General features: G+C 37.3%; 1 protein-coding gene across 1 annotated transcript in view; it reads right to left on the reverse strand.

The window, feature by feature from the left end:
- Positions 1–23,343, reverse strand: part of DCHS2 (dachsous cadherin-related 2) — a 49,721-nt gene that overhangs the window by 10,542 nt on the left and 15,836 nt on the right. The window contains exons 2-3 of the mRNA XM_088526489.1: positions 11,935–12,126; positions 5,288–5,519 (exon numbers count right to left, since the gene is read on the reverse strand). Coding sequence (XP_088382615.1) covers positions 5,288–5,519; positions 11,935–12,126 — 424 coding nt within the window. The remainder of the gene's footprint in view (positions 1–5,287; positions 5,520–11,934; positions 12,127–23,343) is intronic.

The raw sequence follows: 23,343 nt of genomic DNA on the forward strand, positions 1-23,343 counted from the left end.
AACACACAACCTGATAAAAAAAGAAATCCCCAATGCCATGGTAATCAGAAATGACATTCATTTGATGGTACTGTACAAAAACATGCATGTTTCCAGCACAAAGAGAGACCGGAGTATAACATAAACCCTACAAAATAAAAACAGCAAATACATCTTAAGAGCATTACAAAGCATTCTGGATGCTCATCATGGTTCTCATAAAAGATCTGCTACTTACATACACTGCCCAGGTTAGCTACACTGCCATGCTACTTGCATACACTGCCACATGCAGACTATGTTAAAGTCTTACAGAGCGAAGGCGTTTTGCTAAGGGTATTAGTTCTTTATATGACCTGTTGCTTTCAAAGCTGCTGCTTTTCTTTAAGTTAACCAAGAACATGAAGGTTAGCCCTCACTTTTCCACAGAAACCAACCACAAGGCTCTAAGACTGTTATATTCCTGAAGCATAACCACACAGCAAGATGAAGACAGGGGAAATGAAGTGCAAATGCAATCCATCTATAGCTGGTGATCAGAAAGGCAATACCTCTAGACCCTCACTCAGCTGAAATGGAGGGGAAACAAGAACAAACACTGCTAAATGCTAGCACCAACTTATAATTTCTTATTTCATATTCTGTACTTAAAAGGTGTATATATTTTCTATGAGAGGAAAAACTGTTGATTCACTGTATTTTACTGCATAAGTCTTGTATTTTTTCTCTCCTCTGAAAGGGGAAGTTTTGGTGTAATTTTCCCCTCTTTGTTTTTCTTGTACACGCCATCTGCCTCTTGCAGAGACAAAGAGCTGTGGCACTGGAATGCCATGGGAGTTTCCTCTTTGTCTAATTTGGTGAATTCTTTTGTTTCTGAGATCTGACATGGACTCAATTAAAAGAAAGAGGGGGTAGGCTAGAGTATTTTTGAAAATACTTCGCATTGTATTGTGCACAATGAATCCTGAATACAGATGTGACAGCACTATTGCATTGTTCCACTCTTGGCATGTAGCTTGTAGCGATTTTTCTCCTCATAAATGGTTGATTCTATTGAATTTTATTCCACATAAAAATAAAAAAAGACAAACCTATTAAGAGTTGGCAGTATGTATGTTTTCTTCTGTTCTGCTACAGAGCTTTCTTCCAGGGCCAAAATTAGTGCTCTTATACTCACTAGAGCAAATTTTGTATGCTTCAAGGAAAACATATTGCAACTGGTGCTCTGTATGTTAGATTTTTTCAATAGATGAGACCCCAGCAGGGACAAATGACCACTAATTCTTCAGCTGAATAACTAGCGATTCCTCTCTAACTTAACCTGAGTAAAAGTCTTAAAAGGCAAAAACTAAGTGGGTTAATCCAATGTCTTACATATATTCCTCTGATTTGCAGCATTCTGAATATGCTATCAATTTCCTATGTAAGGTCAGAAAAACAGTCATTGAAGTAAAAAAAAAAAATGTGGCCTCAAAATGTTCCAAAATAAAACACTCCTAATTTTAAATGTTGTTTTATGTGAACCTCTTCATATGTTTTCCAAATGTACTACATACTGTAAGAAGATGCCAAAAGTGTTTTAAAAATAAACTATTTTTACTATAATAATGTATGAAAACATCATTAATCATCATAAAAACGGCTTTGCTTTCTTCAGAAAGAATGCATCTCCATTTTACACTGATGCAGATTAAAATTTTCTATATATTAAGCATTACATAGCATGTAGAGTTAAGCAAACTTGAATTTTTTGTCCCAAAGGGAATGTTTTGATGTTTTCAATTTGTACTGTGATAAAAAAAAAACCCTAAAATTTTTCATGAAACAAAGATCTCCCAGGATTTGATTGGTAAACAATGATTCAATTTTCTTCAATAAAACAAAATTTGTCAACATTTTAACTAGAATGAATCTATTCTAGATCAAAACATTTAATTTTAGGCCAGTTTGACATAAAGTTACATTTACATATGGTACAGACGACAGTAATGGAAGTAGCAAAGCACTAAGTGAAGCACTGCCAAAATCTCTAAGATATAAAAACCAGTGGAGGAACCATTCTATTCTTAACCCTTCCTTTTGCATCCATTACCACCCTGTTAGACACACAGGATACTGGATTTTAATCTGCCTTTAGGCTGACTTAGTTAGAAATTCTTATGTTCTTAAATTTGCATGCACTTCTGTCATTTTCCTTTCTTCTTCTTGGAGGGACCAAACTCCTAGATTGATTCACATGTCTTCTAAGACTAATTCTAGCAAATCAACATTTCCCAAAACAATGCTAATTTTGAAGAAACTGTACTCTATATTAAAAAACTAATAATAATGCAGAAGTACTGACCAGATCTACTAATTCTGTGATTTGAAACAGGTTCCTTGAATCAATACTATAAATTAGATAATAACCATCTTTTATCCAGCTATAAAGGCTATCACCAAGATAAATGAAAAAAAATATACACCCTTAAAAGAAAATACTAATGCTCGTAACACAATGAAAGTTTGTAAGTTAAACTATTAATCCCAAATTCTTAATCACTGCAGAGGTTTTCTACCACATTTCTGATTGCATCATGTGACTTGCATTATGAATTATCTGTTTACCCACAATTATAAATAAGTAATGGGAAAATAAACAAAGCTCAGAGAGTTTCTTAGCCAAAAGAGCTCTTCAATGTGCTCTGTTCTAGTCAGTCCTCCGGTACTGTTCACAGATCGTGCAGGGATCAAATAGCTAGAGAAGGAAATATAAGAAGGCCAAGATGTTGTTTACATCAACGCTAGAAATAAATGGTAATAAAAGAGTCACGAGCTTGCAGAGGAGTTGTTAACAGTTCCACTATCCATGTACCTTTCTAGTTACAGACATTTTAAAGAGGTTTATCTTATGGACAGTCTATACTTAATGAAATGATAAACAGAGTATTCCAGTTATTTCTCTACGGAAAATGTAGTAAAAGTTATTTACAAGGGTGTAAGAGTATATCACAAGCAATACAGTACCTAAAAGCCAAAATAGCAAATAAGTATCACTATTTAAGAGCTTTTTAAAATTCAAACTGCCTTTCTAATGGAGTATCTATCTGCCCTGTGAACACTTCTTCCTTCCCACTTCCACTAAACTTGTCTGTACATGATATCCACATGCCACAGTGCCTTAAACAAAGCTGGAGCCTCTTCAGGCTGGAGCTTGGATGTGGCTCAGCCTTATAATCTTTACATTTCCAAAATACTGTCACTTGTTGACCATCTTGTATGATCTCCAGGCTGTGTATACCCTGCACTTTGAACAACAGTTCACTGTGCAAAACTAAGTTTTATTCATACAGCCACACACTTGCTTTAAAAGAGCAACTGCCAGAAACAAGCTGTATTAGTGAAGAATTTAGGCTATAGTTTTTAATTCCATTATTCATTTATCCTTTAAAAATATATATATGAAAGAAGTGAGAGAAAAATGTTGATCTTTTGTAATGTTTACCAACATTACAAAAACAATCCCCCAAAAAACTACAGTGAGATCAATTTTCAAATCTCCGCTCTTCACTCAATAAAATAGAAATTATACATGGCATGGAAAGCAGCTTCACCTTGCATGAAGATTTTAATAGATCATAGTTTTATTATGATGTGGCAAGCCATTAACTAGTAATTAATTTACATCTCATAATACTGGAAATATTACTCTGGCCATTTATACCTATAATCCTAAGGACTATGATAAAGTCAAAAGACCAATGTACTGATTATCATTCCTCATTTCTGTATATCTTGTCAATGAGAAAAATTACCCATTTAAGAGCTAAAACCTATTAGGATGGTATTTTCACAGGACAGTCCAACACCATCAGAATGCCTCCTTTTAAGTCCTTCAGTAGTGAAAACAGGAAATGAAATAGGATTTGCCAACTACAGATTGGGAAAAACTGCATAACCCATCAGTCACAGATTGTATCTCCACAGCAAAGAGCAAAACACCAAAGAGAAAAATATGGTTTGGTGTTCTATCTCCTGAAGAATTTCTAGTCTAGCCCTTCTGTTTGAAGGGTTTCTTTTTCTAGCCATATTTGTCCATCTCCTTCTGTTCACAAAGTGCAGTCCACCTAACAACTGGATAAAGTCCCTCAATAAAACCATTAGAGAAGCAAATATAAATGAGGGCATATGCCAGGGAGCATGGAAACAGCTTGAGCGAATGGCAAACTGGAAAAGGTCACCATTTTAACAAGTAGTAACACATAAGAACTCAAATCAAAGCCAAATCTTAAAGCATAATCCACGGGGGCTTTCTCTGACAAGCCTACTGGTGCTGCTTTAAAGTGATTGCTTAAGTGCTTGTAGAGATCTAGTTCCCTAATTCTTGATTGACCTATATATTTTTGGCCTCAGTTATACTCTAGAGTTGAAAGGCAGTTGAAGTCCACAGTTAAAGTTAAAATTTTAAAAGAGCCAAGACAAGCAGGCCAACTTACTAAGATTAGTTTCCTTTCTTCATGAGAATATTTTTGGACTGTGTAAGAGGGTGAAAATAGGCACCATTTTGAGAGAACAGGGCCTTACAATAATTCATATGGCAAAGAGCTAATATAAGCATACACATACAACAGCCCTAAATCTTTTTAAAACATATGAAATAATTGCCTGTGTCAAAACTAATTTATCCAAATAAGAGATGATCAGGAAGCAATACTGTTGATGGGGATGTATTCATAGTAGTATGAAAGGGCTGGCTTTCAAGTAAAAATGTTAGCTATGGTTTAACTAAGCAATCTCTTCAACATACTATGCACATTTGTGAATATACCACTTGTGTTCAATACATGTGACAGTGATAATTATTTCCTCGGTAATAAGATTTATTAGATAGAATGAGAGATAACTATTAAAGATTAGAAAAAATATATACCCAACTGGTTTGTGGCCATGTGAAAAGTGATGACTGTGAAATCCATCTGTCTTAGAGAGGAGAAAAAAAAACGCACCTGTTTTTTACTTTTACCTTACCTTTTACCTTTACTTTAACTTTTACCAAAATTGCTTTCCTATCTTCATTGTCACCCCTTCATTGAACTTCTTTCCAGAAACCAAAATTTGGAAGGATTGTAACAGGAAGTAATGGCAGAAAAAAACACTCAATAAGGTAATCAGCAAGTCAAACAGCGAGGCAGCTGGATGTTTTAAAACTAACTAGCAGAATCTAGCTTGCAATTGTATGACATAGCCCCAAATAAAGAAACCATCTTCAAAGAAAAAAATAATACATGCTGTCATTATAGCTTTGCTAAATCATACACTCTCACAGTACCTGTAGAAGAATCTACTGCGAAAAGAGAAGAAAATTCCCCTGGGATAAGTTCATAGGTGACAGTTCCAAATACTCCAGAGTCTCCGTCTGTTGCAACAACATTGATGATCTCTGTTCCTGGCTGTGTGTGACTGCTGATGCTTGTCACATAGGTGGCTTGTTCAAAAGTAGGTTGATTATCATTAATATCTTCTATCTCAATACGAACAAAAGCTTGGGCACTCAGTCCACCCTGTTGGATAAAACGGAAAAAAAAAATGAAAACACTGTCCGTTTTTAAAATGTAGATAGTAGAATGACACAAGTCTGGCTTGAGCTCATTAGTAGAATAAGGAACATACTGCAACGGTACAGATGAGCAATGGAAATATTTACTAAAAATAATTTGAAGTATCTACAAAATCCCAAAATAATGAGTTTAGGCAAAACATATCCTCAGAAAAACATGTGTACTACCTAACAGGATACACATAGTTCAATTTGTTATGACTCTCAGCCGTGAACATAAAATTCTTGTTAAATACTAATGAGTATTATCCATGTTAATTCCTTATTAGTTTCACTTTTTTTTGACTAAAATAAAATGACATATTGATATAAATCAATAATTGAGAGAGAGAACATCCACCAACTGAAGGGACTGTGCTATTTTATTATTTACTTATGACAGTAGGGGTTATGGAAAATGCTCCAGTAAGCATTTCACTTATGAAAAAATTCTGACTTAAGAGCATTACCATGATAACAGTGAACGTCAGAGCATTTCAAATATTGAATAGAAAGGCTAAGAGCAGACCAGTGCAGAATGGCCAACAGCTCTGCTCATGCACAGCATGTATGTATGTATGTCTACATATCCACACCTTCACTTAGCATAGGTAGAGGAAGAATGCTACCAAATTCAACAGAAATGCCTAGCTGGACAGACCTGTTGATGTAAAGTTTATAAACATTATGTAATTTTATTCGCAAGCTTACTTGTAACTCTGAGGAGAGAAGATCTTGCCATGCTTTCCAGAGAGCTTGGCTCAACTTCTTGGCTCTTGTTTTTATTCCCCTTCACAAACAGCTGGGAAAAGAGCCAGACCTTGAGTGCAGCTCGTGTGTAACTTACCTCTTAACAGCCTCCAGCCCCGGCCGCTTTGCTGATCTCCACTTGGTTGAAACTTCTGCTTTTGCTGCCCACCCAAGACTACCTCCCCACTGCAGCACTGTGTGGGCAGGCATGGATCCCCACTTAACCTTGCTTTGCATGGAAACCAGAAAAACAAGCAGCAACTTGCAAGCTAGTTTAGCAAATTATGTGATAGCAAAATCATTGCTGGCCATGGCAAAACACCAAATTTAAGAAGAATTTAGGAAAGAGAAAAAAAAAAAAAAGATAATGCCCTGGCTGCTGAAGCATAGACAGTAAAGGGTCCTCAACGAAATAAATGGCAATTCACTTAAGAGCCACCATCTCATATTCCCTGTTGACCCTCCATCAGTCTGGAGTGCTTCATATTTCCAAAGTTATTTGTGCAAGTGTAACAACTAAAGACATTCTTTAAAAGAAAACAGCTCCCTGGAACAGCCAACAATGAATCCTATGGCACTGAGGTATAGAATGGCATGAAAGGATATACACGCACATATATTGCATACACTGTAAATGGCACATTAAGGCATAGATGGAAAAGAAACTTGACTCTCAAAGCCATGCCAAGAACACAGTGCTTATATGAATTAGTTAATTAGAGAAAATGCCGACCCAAAGCCAATGTTGGGAAGCATAAATGACAAGCTATGCTGAGATATTCCAAACGTAACTATGATATGGTGGCTGCAAGGTTATCATTAAAAAAATGATGCTACATATTTCTGAAAACTAACAGTATATATCAAATATTTTTAAACCTGGACTTCATGATGCCACCTAATGATTCAGACGAGACACTCCTTTAGATTTGTCCCACAGTATATAAATATGTCCCCAAAACTACTGTTGATGTTTTGCCTATTACCCTCCACAGGCTGCACTTTGTTTTGTTTTTCTTTGTGGAAAAAATAATAAAAAAAAAATCAAAGAGCTCACTGGATTTTCACAGAGGCTTTCATTTTTTTTCTCCCATGTAGTACTATTATCATCTCTCTGCTGGGTGGCAGTGACATTGCTATAAAAGCTATAAAGTTTGAAAAAAATTAAGACTGTATCACACAGTATGCTTCTATATTTCACATGCAAACTAGCAAAAGCAGCCCACTTCCTCCCACTATGCTTGGGTTTTCTTCCAAAGAAAGGAAGGAAATGTGTGGAATGGCGTGATTTCTGATCCAGGTTTCATGCTGACATGGGACCAGGCAGAACGAGCACCTCCAGGCCAGGAATGCAGGGTGCACCATGCCAGCACCAGCCTCAAAACGCTGAAATAGCCATGAAATTATTTGCTGCTTATAAGATGGGGAGATGCGGAGATCTGGTGGGCCTCCTGCTAACATCCCCATCCCCTTTCAGGATGAACTTTTACTTGAAGCCTGAATTTCCTCACGAAGGAAATCTCTGCACAGGGACGAAATGGGGGATCCTATGTGTTCAAGCCCACTAGCAGATGCTCTTCAGCAGAGTGACTCCACAGCTTGCAGGTACTTTAGAACAGGAATCAGAAATAGTATTTTTAAGCGAAGTGTGCCAAGGAAGAAGTGAGGTGAATAGCAAAAAAAAAAAGCATCAAAAAATACTAAGAGGTTCACAAAGAATTAAACAGCAAAACTCATGGGAATTTGTGTTAAAGTCCTTCCTCCAAGTGTCACTATTGCTAAACAGACATGAAAAACATCCCACTCCTCAGCCGATTTATATTTATCCTATGGAACTAAGTAAAGACTAAAATCTTTGGGAACTCTGAGCAAGTTGTAGACTTACTATTTGATCTTCCAGAAGACAGACAAAATTTTATGATGGAGACAGATCCTGCTTTTCCTCAAGAACTGTATCCCCATTGCGCAGAAGTCGAGAGACACAAACTTGTTTATGGCCCAGGACAGCGGATATCAAATAACCTTTTTGCCTTTTTAAACTTCCTCTGGCTACAATAATTTTCAAGTAACATCCCAAGTGAGAGGGAACCAACTGCCTCTATTTCTAGCCACATGGATGTACTTCATCTGTTCAGAAGCGAGCATGACATAGAGGATCTTCCAAAATATGAAGACAGAATTAAACAAATGTGTTGTTGAAAGAAAACTACATTTGTTAAAACATGTTATAAGCAAAAACAAAACACAGTTGCTTGTTTTGAAATCATGTCTCAAACATTTTTAACTGCTATTGTGCTTTCTGATGCAACAAGAAGTTACAATTACAGTTTTTCTTTTTTTTTTTTGTCAAAACTGTAAAGATTTGATGTGATAAGATTTGATGTGATATGTTGTGATTTGTGGAAGAAAAAAGGGAAATAAGAAATTACTACCAAGTCAAGATAACCCACAAGTAGTAATTTTCTTTTCTTTGTTAGGACCCGGTTTGTGAGAAGATATAAAGCTATCAGTATACCTCTTTGTCATATTTAAAAAAAAAAAAAAAAAAAAATCTTATCCTGCCCTTGGGGACTCTCTATCTTAATAAGTAGGAATGGTGCTACTTTGAATAACTGTGTTTCTTTTTGTTGACACACTGTAAAATGCTTAAGAATCTGACAAGATTTCCACTGAGGACAGCCACCTTTTCATCAGTAAATTGTGCTGTCAATTTTTGTTCCTAGTTGAACTGTGATATACACGATCTCTGATAGAAAGACATATTCTCTTTGTAAAACCTAAAAGATACTGTGCCAACTGGACAAGTTGCAATGTTGTCATGATGAGAGGAAAAAGACACTACCAGTTACTTCAAAAACTTCCTTAGAAGCTCTACCATCAGTACTGAGTGATTATGTCTACATTTTAATTGTGGCATCATAAAAGACAAAGAAAATTGAACAAGCCACGCAGTGTGGCTTACCCACCCGCCCCCCCCAAAAAAAAATTGAGTTATGTTTTATGCATAGCAGTAAGATTTGAGTTGCAACTGTTATGTCAGCAAAAATAAGCACACTGTTACATAAGCAACAAGCATTAAGTTACACATTTAACAGCTTGGAGACCACCAAGCAAATAAGAAAAAATGTGGAGGGTCTTAGTTCACTTCATCCATGTTGTAAAAGACAACAACAAAACAAACAAACAAAAAATAACATACCACACACACACACACAGGACCTAATATATAAATGTTTTTAAAAAATAGTAATTTTGCCCCTTGCTTCACTTTTGAAAACATGTTAAGAATTCGGTTAGAATTTGTTATTCCATGTGTTCTTTTTGCAAGATTTGATTTCTCAGATATTTGTGATGGTTTTCCAAGCAAAATGTCTTCATCTGTCTTTTATTTCAAGAGTAAAAAAGTTACAATTTCAACATCATTATTAAGAAAATCTTTTTTTTTTTTTTTTTGCTCACTCTCTGGGCTGCTGCAAGTACATAACACAACAGCACGTACCTGTGACTTAAAGGCACTATTTGAACTGTCCGTAGTCATAAGCAAGAGGCAGCATGTGAAGCCTACTACGGGTCCGCACAAAGAACACAGCCCGTGACAGAGACCCCAAAGGAGGACAACACGCAGACGCTCTGTGATTCAGTGCAAATACCTTTCCAGATCACTACTTACACGATTACTTTTCACACAGAAGCGTTTCAAATATGTATGAGACAATAAGTGACTTTGGGATCAAAATGAGTGCTGCCAACTGAAAAAGCTCATGCCAACTTTATTATCAGCCTTGTCCTCATTTAAAACAGTGAGACTTTCCCTCTACAAGGCCTCCCAAGAAGTTGAGATTTTACAAGCATCCATTTAACAAAATCAGTTTTACACTTGCCCCTCCATGGGCCAGGCAATTCTAGTTCTCTCATTACTGTTTCTAAACAGTGAATTAAAAACAAGGCAGTCAAGCTCTAAAACCATGTAATGGAGTAGATAAACAGGTGGAAGAAATTGATAGTTTTGCTGTAAGATAAACTGAGCACCACCTGGAAAATACTTTCTTTTCCTCCTCATTTCTAATTAACTTTCTTATTTTCTTTCCTTTTCATCTCTCTCCCTCCCCTTTAAAGAAAAACAATGGCCCTCATTCTTCCTGTCTTTTCTCAACACATTTCTCCCTGCTTTTGATCACAGTCTCTACTTTGAACTTCATACCTGACATGTTTTTAATCAATCAAAATCAGCAGCAGAATGCCAGAACATAAAATTATCCTACCATAATTCAGCTGTAAAGGTGATATATGACTTAGCATCACTTCAGGTATAGTGGAAATTTTGAAGTGAATATTGATATTAGGTACTTCAATATTTAGCTGTCAGATGACTGATTTGGCTTCTGCCAATTAGATGTGAGCTACAAAGTGCAGAGTTCCAGTAATAAAAATTCAAGCCCTATCTGCCAAAGAAAAGATGATCAAAAATTAAATCCCTCATTTTTGAATATTTGAAAATATAAGTTCCCCAAATGAAGATAAATCGATTTTAAAATGAAACAATCTATAGTTCTTGTGCTTTGGCAGTTTCCCTACAACTTCTGACATGAATTGCCATGACACTATGGCAATAAATAAACCAAAGTACGCACATACCTTATTCAAATAAATATATTTTATTTTACATTTTCAAAATACTCTTCTGGACCAGAATAAAAGGCCATGAGAAACCTATAGAACTTACAGTTCTGATCCTACATAGCCTTTGTTAGTAAGGCTAATCCTGATACTCCCTACATTTGTATGTGTTCTGCAGGCTTCAGAACATGTGAGGCCCTATATCTAATGGAAAGTCTGCATTAAATATACACGAGAGAAAAAAGATGAAACATAGTAAAATACATAATTTTCTTCTGTTATACATTGTAATATTGATTCCTTTACCAATCAGGACTTGGAAATGTGTGTTCATGTGTATGCTAGGAACTCTGAAGACAGAAATTGCTTCACAATGAAATTCCAAAAAGGACACAGAAATACATGTCTGCAAGAAAGATTGGTGATATTGTCCTAACAAAAAGAATTTAAATTCTGAAATTATCACACATTGAAGTAAGACACAGTTGTAGGTTAGCAAACAAACAAAAATGATATTTTTACATCGGTATATATAGGCACAGTACTAAAGGCCCTGTTAATATAAAAGAACGTCTGTTGTGTTGTGCCTGTTGCCTCTAGAAATATTTTTTGGCACTCACTCTACCCATGCAGTTGTTCAATAAACAAATTATTGGTTTATTAGTGGTGCAACCATCTTTAAAACAGCAAGCAGAATTAAAAAGGAGTTCAGCAGTTCCAACAGGAGAGGGAAAATTGCAAGGATCAACAGTTCCTGGAAAGGATTTTGAACTACTTGTTTAGTAATGGTTGTGCTTTTCACAGTGAAGTATATCAATTCAGGTCAAAATGACTCCTGTTGGTTTTGTTGTATTTTATGGTTTTAAAATATCAACTCTGCCCTCCGTAGCAGTAATAAATTAATTCAAAATCACTCAAATTTCATATATTCCATCCTCATTCAAAAATATTTAGCACATCCAAATTTGAAAATGCATTTTACAAGTCTGGCAGAAAGGAAGGGTGAAACTTACCCCATCTGTAGCTTTGACTAGGAGATCGTAAGTAGCTGGATCTTCCTCTCTGTCAATATCTTGAGACACACAGATTTGACCAGTATGTGGGTCAATCTGGAAAGCTTTAGATTTTTCATAGTAATTGAACCCATCATAAAGAAAATACTCAATTTCACCAAACTGGTCTGCATCTGCATCTGTTGCCTTGACCTGTAGGGAAATGTAAAGATGAAAATGTAAAACAGATAAACTATTGGTTAATCATTTAAAGATCAGAGATACTTCGCTTTAAAGATAACTCTTCTGTTATAAAAATAAATGTGCACACGCAATACAAACATATTCTACTGCCTAACCTGTCTGCATACTGCTTGTAAAATAATGACTTAAAAGCTGATGGTGTAATTATTGCAGCAAGCATAAAACAGACTAGATCTTGTCTGCAATATGACTTGTTTACCTGACAATAATTATCACGATCAAATGAACTTCCCATACCTAAATAAGCCATACACATTAAGTCACACTAGTAGGCCACATCTTAAGCTATTTTGCCTTCATGTTAAAACATGTTCATTCTACCAGCAGAGGTAGGTCTAGGTCTCACAAAAAGCATGCCCCCTTTGGATCAGAAAAATGAGTCAGGACTTTTCTTATCTAATGTATTTCTAAAAGTTTCCCTTGAATTAGTTTACTATTTAATTTCAAGGACAGCTTATTGGAACGGTGCTCCATAAAAATTAAGGGATTCAATCTGTCTGTCTTAGAAGCTAGAACTCTACCAACACAACCAAAACTTGACTGCCATATGCACATGCAACAAAAAGGAAACATGTACAGATTGCAATAAATTACTATGAGAGATTAAATTCCCATGTCATTATAGCCTTGCATATGGCTGTAAATGCTGAATATCCAATAAGCACTGCATCTTTTATTTTCAGCTATATTAATTCTATCTTAAAAGCATTGAGGATTCTGCTGTAAATCCAAAACATATGTCATAAATAACTATCTTGAAGAAATACTTCCTTCAGAGGAATGCAACCACATAGCACCAAAGACAAGTAAATGTCCTAAACTGACACGAGAAATGAGTGTCAAGAAAAAGAAATGAGGTTTGCTAGGAACTGGAGCAGAGCAATGAGTGAGCAATGAGTGCAGGGTAATCTATGGCACCAGATGGCTATTTCCAAGAAAAAAAAAAAAAAAGAAAAAAAAAAGGAGGAATTCCTCCCCTTCTTTCCAGCTGTACATATTCTTGTGTTACCACCAAATGACACAAGACCAGTAAGTGGGATGTAAATAAGATGTTTTCAGAAGCCTATGAAAACCTGGAGTAATTTTGAACATGCTGTATCATCTTCTCTCAGCTGAGTTTTAAACTCACAAAACATTAGACAAACAGTAGGGATCAGTGCTCTTAATTTGTTGGGAATGTATTTGGTGGCTAGAAAGCATAAATCTTAAAAAAAAAATCATTTAAAATCATCAGGTGTTTTAAATTTTCAGACAGAACATATTTGGAAGATTATTTCCAACATTAAAATCTTTTTTTTTTTGACACACAGAAAAGGGCAGAAATCAACAAATGTTTTAAAGTATTTTAATAAATCTTAATAAATAAATACTATGGCCATAGGTTTAGTCTATTAAATAAATATATGCCCTGTGAGAAGAAGCCGAGGCTTCTTTAGCCTGGAGAAGATAAGGTTTGGGGGGAATTTAATAGCTGCCCTCCAGTGCCTAAGAGAAGGCTAGTGATAAGACAAAGCCAAGCTCTATCCCAAGGTATAGTGCAGGAGACTGAGAAACCACCACCATAAACTGAAACAGAAGAGGTGCGCACTAGACTTAAGGCAACATTCTCACTATGAAGATAATGAAGCACTGGAAGAGGCTACCTCCCCAGAAAGACTGCAGTTTCCATCTGCAGAAGATCCAAGACCTGACTGGACCAAGACTGGAGTAGCCTGGGCTGAACCTGCTGTCGGCCTGGCTTGAGGAAGAGCTGGGCTGGAGACCCCCGAGGCCTCTTCCAGTCTGCACGAGTCCCTGATTCTGCACAGCACTGTGCAAAAACGCTGCAAATTGATCATGAGAATTCAGCTTCAAGGACACCAGCTATGCCAGCTCAGGTGACATTTGGGCCACAGAACAGAGTTCTTGGTTGTTTGACTTACTAGTACAAACAGGGCCTTAAAGTCCACAGGTTGCGGCTTAATCACAAACCACTTCTCTGACCTCGAAAGAATTATTTTGGCATTAAGATAGCGAACTGAGATTAAGTCTAAGTGAACAAAAACGTGGCTGGTGAAGGCTGAAAAGCATAGACAGAGGAAATGGAAACTGCGTGAAAAGTATCAAAGCAAATTACGAAGCTAAAGCTCACTCATGAAGCCAAAGCTTACTCAAGGCCCATTGCTTCCACCAGAAATTTAAACAGGCAGAGGGCCCAAGAGTGCTTGTTACTTCAATTGGCTTCTTTTTTGGTACTCCCTGAGGCACTGTTTCTCTCTCCTTCACCGTCCTTGTAGTTTGCCTTGCACAGCTGCAGCACAGGATGCAACACAAGTCTTGACTGAAGGCCAACCTTTTGCTCTAGTAAAGTTAAAAGGCAAAACCCACACTCAACTTCAATAAAACAGAGTTCTGGCCCTAAAATTGCTCTACAGTTGTATGTAAATCAAGTCTATAGCACACCGGTCTTGTACTTTTCCATTTTCTTCCATTTCCATTACAAAAAATAAAGCAGAAGCCTAGTATGCTTTTAATACTTTACTGCCTCAATATTGCAGAGCAGTAATTCATTTAGCCTTTGAAAAAAATATATTTTAATTAATTTTTGTGCCTAAAAGATGGTGTGCATGACAATATTGAAAGGTTTCTATCCAACTATGCCTGCAAGTAGCTCAATATGTAAATGCTAACATTTATGTATGCAGTTGACTATGGGTCAATTAGTTAGGGCTGTAAAATCAGGGGGTTTAGCCCATTATGTTCTTCAATTTTTCTCTCGTAAATCATGCAGTCCTTAAATATTTAACAGTACATGCAAAGGACTAATGAATGATATATTTGAATAAAAATAATTCTGTTCAAATCAATATAAACCTGAAGGACCAATTTTGATCAACTTCAGTTACTCAAATCACTTCTCGAAAAGCAAAATTAAGTGACACCAAATTTCTGCATTTATAAAAATGTACTTTTTCTCCTTGTCAGAAATCTTAGCATGCATTCAAATTCAACCTAATTTTAACTTATTAACCTTATTATTTAAACTTTTTATTATAAGTCTTTTTTTTTTTTTAAGTACATAGGCAATCTAATTTTTTGCCAATAGCATCATTGACCTAAAGAGAAAATAAATCTGAAATTAAAAATGAATAAGGAATTTATCATAGAAAACACAGCTGAGGTTGTGCCACCAAACCTGGGGCCTGGGGAGCTATTAACTGTTATTGACACAAGCTGATTTAGAAGAAGAAATCTAGTCAAAACATGCTAACAAAATCAAATTTTCACATGCAATCGAAGAGAACAAGCTGCCACACATTTTAGAAATTAAAGCGTACTGCAGTCATAATCCAAAATACTGCAGGTTATAACATTGCACTGCAGTCATACTGCTCTTAACTATTACAGTAGTTAAGTATTCAAAAGCTTGAATTATAGCACTCCAAGCAAGAGGAAAATGAAGACAGTAGTAGGAATTTTCACAGTGGGCTGATCAAGAGTGCTGGATGTTGGCAAACACATCACAAAGGTGACAGAGCTAAAAAGATTTATAGGCATTGCAGATGTGGGAGGCGAGATGGAGCTGTAACACCTCTGTTCTGACAGCTCAGCTGAATATGATATTGAGAACCAGGAGAACAAAAAGGGAAAAATAGGAGGATTAAGAGGACAAGACCTTTTTTATTCTTTAATTGAACATGTTTCAACACCCTAAGTTGTAAATGCATGTTATTAAGAAGTGTAAACTTGGGAATAAGGAACTACATGACAAAGTATTTCCCTATAAATATTTTTAAAAGCCAACAAAAATCATTGTAGGGATAGATACTCACTGAACTTCTCCATCTGGTCACACTCTCTGTAGCCTCCTTTACTGTATTTGTACACTGACTAGATTGCAAACTCCCCAGAGAAAAACAAACAAACAAAAAACAAAAACCACTTTCTATTGCCCTATTGACATTACCAATAAAGTAGTAAGTGGTTCAAGCGCAGTCATCCTCTCCAGGGGAGGAGAAAAGGAGACCCAGGGAAATGTTAGGGAGAACAGTTGGTTCCTTTCACTTCACTGGAATTAATGACAATTCACAGCAATGGGTATTCTGTCCCACGTTTTAGGACATGATAGAGTATCGAGTTTTTTACTATGTGAAATACCTGCTAATGTGCTTATGTTTAAACCACACTATTAATAACATCTAATCATTAACGAGCCACTTCGCTATATTCTCAGAATACAGCCTGCACTACTTGCAGTTATTCCCTGTAATAAGGGTCACATCCCTAAGTGTTAAATAGAAGAAGAATCTCTCTCCTAATAAAAGCAAACATTTTGCGTAACTGCAGGCTGTGAATCACAGACAATTTATACTTGGAAATAAGAAGATGAGGGCTCTCTCAGTTAATTCCTTAGCCTCCTTTTATGGGAAAGTTAAAGCAAAGCCAAATTCACAGCTTGAATAATGTATTCATAGTGCTTTATAAAAATATGAAATTATTTTGTTCATTGTAGACATAAGAATTAGCAAGGGATCTTTATATCTTCTAGTGACTAGTTCAAAAATTATGTCTGACTTGAAGAAGGACATTTCTCCCCTCCTTCTAAATCACATTTTCATACACATACCCATTTTGTTTCCCACTTCTCCAAAATTCCATGACAAAACTATTAGCTATTTTTGCTGTATACAGGCCTCACACTCACGTAATCAGATGCTTGCAGACCACAATGCATAACAATAAGCAACCATCAGAAAGATCAAGAGATGCAGGACATACTATCTTAACCTCAGTATCATAACCCTCAACAAAATATGGGATACCCTAACAGGAAAGAAACCTTTATTTGCTCTGAAATGCAAAACTCACTGAGGGCACAATCACACACACAGAATGGTTGAGGTTGGAAGGGACCTCTAGAGATCATCTAGTCCAACCCCCCAGCTCCAGCGGGGACACCTAGAGCATGTGGCACAGGGTGGCATCCAGGTGGGTTTGGAAGATCTCCAGAGAAGGAGACTCCACAGCCTCTCTGGGCAGCCTGTTCCAGGGCTCTGTTACCCTCACAGGAAAGATCTTCCTTATATGGAGATGGAACTTCTTGTACCACAATAAATCAAAGCAGCAATTTAAGTTAAGTATGTAAATATACAAACAATTCAAATGGATCTGCTTTGAATGCATGTAACTGGTAGAGACATTTCCAGAAAGCTGAAGAACATCACCTAAAAAGTGTGGTGTGTAAGCAGTGACATGCAGAAATACCACAGGGTCACCACTCGAGGTTCACGTCAGCACGAGCTGTTCTAAAGACAGATATTTAACACGCTTGCTTTACAGAATAGAGCTTACCACAAATTCCATACTGCTCCCAAATGGACAAATCCTAACTGGTATTATGTGAATTAGGCACACATGACAAAAAATCTCTGTTAAGTGCTAGCAAAATTTACCTGATACTCATTATCACGACAAGTCTTACACATGCAGAATGAAAATAACTGTGCAGTTATACACACTCTTTCTTTAATCTCTTGATCTTTAAATGAACACAGCAACGTAGATCATCAGCCACACCTATCAGATCCATCTCAGAACCACGGGGCAAGAAGCACTTCTGTCCCCGTGTCAGACCTTGTACACATACTGGCCACATACAGGCTTGACATCCAAACAAAACTGTGGGATGCACCAGACTTTCCTCTCCTACGACCCCTCTCTGCTCAGGCATTGTCCATGCGTGACCACAGGCACCTGATGAGCATCGGACTGGCACGTTACCCGCATGCAAACTAGAACACGCTATCCCGTGGCACATGCCCCATTCCTGGAAGTGCTGCCAATGCGACAGATGTGCCCTCGGTCGGATGGGATCCGTGAGCAAGCCACGGGCTGAAAGCCTGTCCTGCTGAGCCATACGCAGCTGGGAAGTTGAACATCCACAAGCTGCAGAAGATAACAGGTCCTAACAGTACAGAACCCACTCACAGAGAACCAAGAAAAAAAGACAAGGAGGGACTGTCTAATACTGTAGCCGTGAACCTACTCCAGAAGCAGCTCCTAATTCATTACAGTTTATCCATTTGAGGTTCCATTTGTTTCATTCACCAGTAACTTTTGCTGCATGAAGTGAGAGCTTTTGAATAGCATGATCTAATACCACACAAACCTTTGGCCTATGCAAAATACACCAGATAGCAAAGGGAACATGGTGTGTGGGAGTAACCAAAGAGCAGCTCCGAGCAGAAAGCACGGCTTAGATTTATAGTGTAACATCTAAGGGAAGCGTGCTATGTACCAGCAACAAGCTTTAATTACTAAAAGCAACAGATGGATTAAGTTCTGTGAAGGAAATGAAAAGGGCTGAGGAGGCATAAATTGGCCACATCACTTGCACACATGGAAGTGTCCTTTCTTTTCTGATATGGACTTCTCCCACAGACAAACAAGACATGAGTCCTACACAGCTCTAATACTTCTTGCACAGCAAAAGACGACAGAGCTGTTTTGAAGTGGGAGATTATGAACACCAGATGTCTAAGTCCATCTGATCAGCTCCAGAATTCTCTGAAGTCTTTTGCTTGCTCTTAGGAAAAGGAAATGCTCTGTTTTGAGGACCGCTTTTGAAAATCTTGAATGTAGCCTTTTCAGTGACCAAAGCAGCTCACTGAAATAAATTTCAACTTCAGTGAGCAGAACAGCAAGATGATCTGGCGGGAGGAAGGAAACATTCTTCAACATCTGCTCTTCAGAAAGAAAAACTAAAAACACAGGAACTCCCAAAAGAATTACACATCCAACTTGTGTATGCATAATTTGTGCATCCATATGTTAAGGCAAGGTTGAGGCCTCCCTGAATATTCAGGCAGTATGTCTCTAATACTAAATCACTTTTTCGCATGTGCTACTTTTAGACAATCCATTCCATTCCCTATTTCTCTATTACCTTTTTTTTTCCCTCAACTATTTGATGAGACCATTTGCAGCATAGTATTTAACCTATAAGCAGATATTATTAAGTCAAAGAAATCCCTATAACTTGCTCACACCTATATGCTAAATTAATAGGTGTTTAATTTTCATAGTTGTGGACAGTTCCTTATTTTCTGGAGAAACTAGAAAGACACATTAGAACTCAGGGAACTGCTGAATAATGAGGTTCTTTTCTCCATTACTTCTCTCCTTCATGCATATCATTGGTACCTGTCCACAATGTTCATTAACCCCACCCAGCTGCTTTATTAGAGCTTTTCATCTGACCAAAGAATAAAGCTTGTTTTTTCCCTACCTTTGACATGTCACACTTCAGCCCTAGCCTAGGGCCTGTCTTTTCTAATACCTACAGGGAATGGTAGCTCCTCCTCATGAGCAGCCACACAGTACAGCGCAGAGCAGCAGCTTTTCATTAAACTTGTAAAACTTGTAAACTTGTATATTTTCCTATGGAGAGCTGACTCCTGTTGAACTACACAAATGGGAATAACAGCAGCTAAAACTTCACAATAGAACTATTTTATTCTAACCACAGAAGAGACACCAGAGAGCTTATAGATAGGGATATCAAGGCTATAGTGTGTGCTCTTTCCACTTTGCACCATTGACTTCCAGTCTGACTGTAAATACACTAGGGTATTTTAGTCTCAAAATATTGTTCCAATGCACAAAATCAGAGTCTGCTTTTCTGGTTTCTGCTGCCATAGTATACCTTCCCTTTTTTACTTCCTTCCTCCCCAAATGAAACTCTACCTTTTGAAGGGGCATTACAGAAACATAAAACTTCCAGACCAGAACAGGATGACTGATTCTTTGGTATCTTGCTCCTGCTGAATCCTTGACCAACTCTGAAGTTCACATTGATCAGTGCTGTGGAAGGGGGAATCTCAGTCTCTGATAGGGTCCTACAAACTGGTAGAGCCGCACCAGTAGGGATCTTTTCCCATTGATGATCATCTAGTAACATTTGATGCCTATATTCTCGATTTGGGAATATACCATTTACATGACACTAGGAGCATCCAGTGTGCAGACTTAGGGATAGGATACATAGTGGTTCACACACCAGGACTGAAATGTAACTGTTAAAAAGGCTAAAAAAAACTACAATTTGTTAGAGAATAATGAATAGCACTTGTGGCCTGAAGCAAGCATGGCACCTGCACAGCTGAATTTAGCTACAGCAAAGAAGAGACACAAGGAGCATACCCAGGAGTGTACAGCTGAGTAAATCCAGTTCTTTAGCTGCAAGATTAATAAAGAAAAAAACCAAGACCAATAAAAATGCACTTCAAACCCAAGGGAAAAAACATACCAGGGAACTAGACTTTGCAGATGGAAATAAAAACCTAAGAATGGGGAAAGATGACAGCATCAAGCAAGTAGTGAAATAACACAGATTTTTGAAATGTGATTCCTCTCATAAGTTGTTCAAAAAATGTTACAGAAATTTATGATAAAATAAATGTGCATGCTGAGTGCGCGTTTTGGTGGGAAATCACCTGCTCTAGCACAAAGTAAATAGAGTCCATCTGATCCATAAGTTCCTCATCAGAACTGGAGAAGTCTGCACACTTGAGCAGTCAACTGCTGTGCTTTGCAGACACAGGTTTTGGTGACTGGAAACAAATATAATCTCTACAGGGCTGCCATGCTCTGTGCCCCACTAAGACTCAAACCTGCCCTTTGAGCTCTCGCTGCCGTAACCTAATGCTCCAACAGCCCAGTCTGCCCACACACCTGGTAATGCACATAGCACGTGCAGGAGCACGGTGGGATAATATAAAATGAAGCAAATGCAGAACAGAATCTATCTACTAATATCTAGAAGTCTATCTACAAGTATCAAATATAGTTATCATGCCAGTGACATGCAAAACTCATGAACACTGTTTTTTTAAAAATAATTATTGTTAGAACTTCTTATATAGAACTGATTAATCACTGTTTATATCATAAACACACACATAAATACCCTATCCAGAAGAAAATAAATTGGTGCTTCTTGGAAGCCGCTGAGCTAAAATAGGATTGCCACACAGAAGGGTATGTTTGCCAAGAAATCAATTTTAACAAAAATTGGCAAGACTGCTCAATAGTATTTGCAAGCACGTCAAAGAGATTTCCAGAAACAAAAGCAAACCACAACAAAAATGATACATTGTGTCCTCAGTGAGTGACAAAACTTTTAACAACGCCTTTCCCTTCTGCTGGAGCAGCATGGTCTCCCACGGCGCTGTAGTACCGAACAGCAGGATTTACACTTCTGTTCTCTCACTAATGACAGTTTGCAAAAGCTTCCCTGAGTCTGAGAAACTTCTGCACCCGGCTGTGGTCCACATCACATCCTGGTTCTTCTGTCACTTGTCCATTGCCAAGACCATAGTCTAATTTTTGTAACCATCTCGCTTTCATCTACTCCTGCTCTACAGAATTCAGTTTAGCTCTCCACATTTAATTACACAAAGAGAAACTGTTCATCCCACTGACTGCACAATTCCCAAAACCCCATAAGAGCTCTATTCACGTAGACATTTATAAACCAGATGTCAAAGTAAAACTCTGATGAAATATAACACGTAGCAATAAAAGCCATGAGTCAATACTGAATGGAATATGATAATTTCATGACTGAAGTGAGAGGTGTCTCTTGCAGCAAAATACAGGGGTTCAAAATGCTCCTCAAGCAGCTAAAACTACCACAGAACTCAACAGAAGAATTAAATCCCTAGTGAATACACTCATGCTTACAAGAATATGTCTATGTCAGAGTAAAAATCAACTCAGGAAATCAAACTCAACTCAAAAGGCAAAATTTACATGACAGCAAATGACTCAGTTCAAAGGATCTATTCCAGCAAAGCAGTGTTTAGTAAGCCAGTTCTTCAGTGAATGTGTCTACTTTACGCATGTTTGCTTTCTTTTGCATGCAGTCCCACCTGGTTTGGCATAATATATCAGGAACTACATAGAATACAGATGTAAAATTACAAATGGTGAATTAAACTAGTAAATTTTAAACCTTTTTTTTCCCCCCCTGCAGTAAGCATCAGAATCCCTTAATAACCACAGATACTGTTGAGATCCTGGTCCTTATTTTCCTTGGCTGCACCATATCTAAACAGATCTATTTTCCCTCTTATTCAAACTTAAATCCCTAAGTAACTATTATTATTTTGTCTATTGAGTTAACCTGTCCTCAGTTACACATTACTTTTATCAAACTTAAAAGTTCATACAGCAGTCATTTTTTGTTCAGATAGTGTCATGTGAACAACTCTATTTGGATCTTTTAATGTAAACAATTGTAATGAGACTTTATGAATTTTTATGGGAAACTTTCAGCTATTCCCTTAATATACATTTGGTTTCCATCAGGCCCCAAAGTAATAGCACTGATAAAATGAAAACCCTCTTGTCTTTGGAGAGAACAAGTTTCTGCTGACATGTCTCTGTGCCAACCATAAATTAACACACTGCCAGGGCAGAAGTGGTTTTGCTTTCTGTATAACTTTTTTTGTCTTTTTTGCTTAGCTACCAACAAGATTTGGTTCTTTGATGGTAGTTTCCATAGTGTACCTGTAGTCAGCCAGCCTGAGACATTCAGTCCCATTTCTAAAAACTGAGCAGGAGAAAAGAGTAGAAATATTCAGTAGTAACAAGCTACAAAACTATTCCTAACAATTCTGGTTGGCAGGATACAGAAAAGCTTAAGCATTTGGTTTTCAGTTATATCATATTCCCTTTTAAAACTCTTTTTTTAAGGGCCCCCTTTGAAGCATGCCATTTATTCACCTCCTCTACTTACCTGCCTTCTGCAATATAACCTCCCAATTTCTAAGGAAGTCAAGTAAGAGACTTAACGAGAACTGCCTCCAAGCCGAGAACGTTACTGCCATAAACACGTCACCGGGGTTATTAGGCCTGCACTGAGGGGCTTTGAGGGTTTGGGGGGTTTTGTTTTTTTTCTTTTTTCTTTTTTTTAAAAAAAAGAAAATCACAATAAATTCCTAGTTCTATAAAAACAATAGGAAAAAAGATATATGCCTTATATATGACTAACATCCCTGTCTATCAAATGTAAGACCACCATTTCCTAGTTATCCAAGATCTGAATCAGATTGGTTGACTGAATACTAGTAACATGGTGCTAGTGGAAAGAGAGAAGTTGTTAGAAGACCCTACCATCTTTCT

This window comes from Tinamus guttatus, unplaced genomic scaffold, assembly GCF_059628265.1.
Source record: "Tinamus guttatus ecotype Peru unplaced genomic scaffold, ASM5962826v1 Tinamus_guttatus_pri_ptg000247l, whole genome shotgun sequence".
In the NCBI taxonomy this organism is placed as follows: domain Eukaryota; kingdom Metazoa; phylum Chordata; class Aves; order Tinamiformes; family Tinamidae; genus Tinamus; species Tinamus guttatus.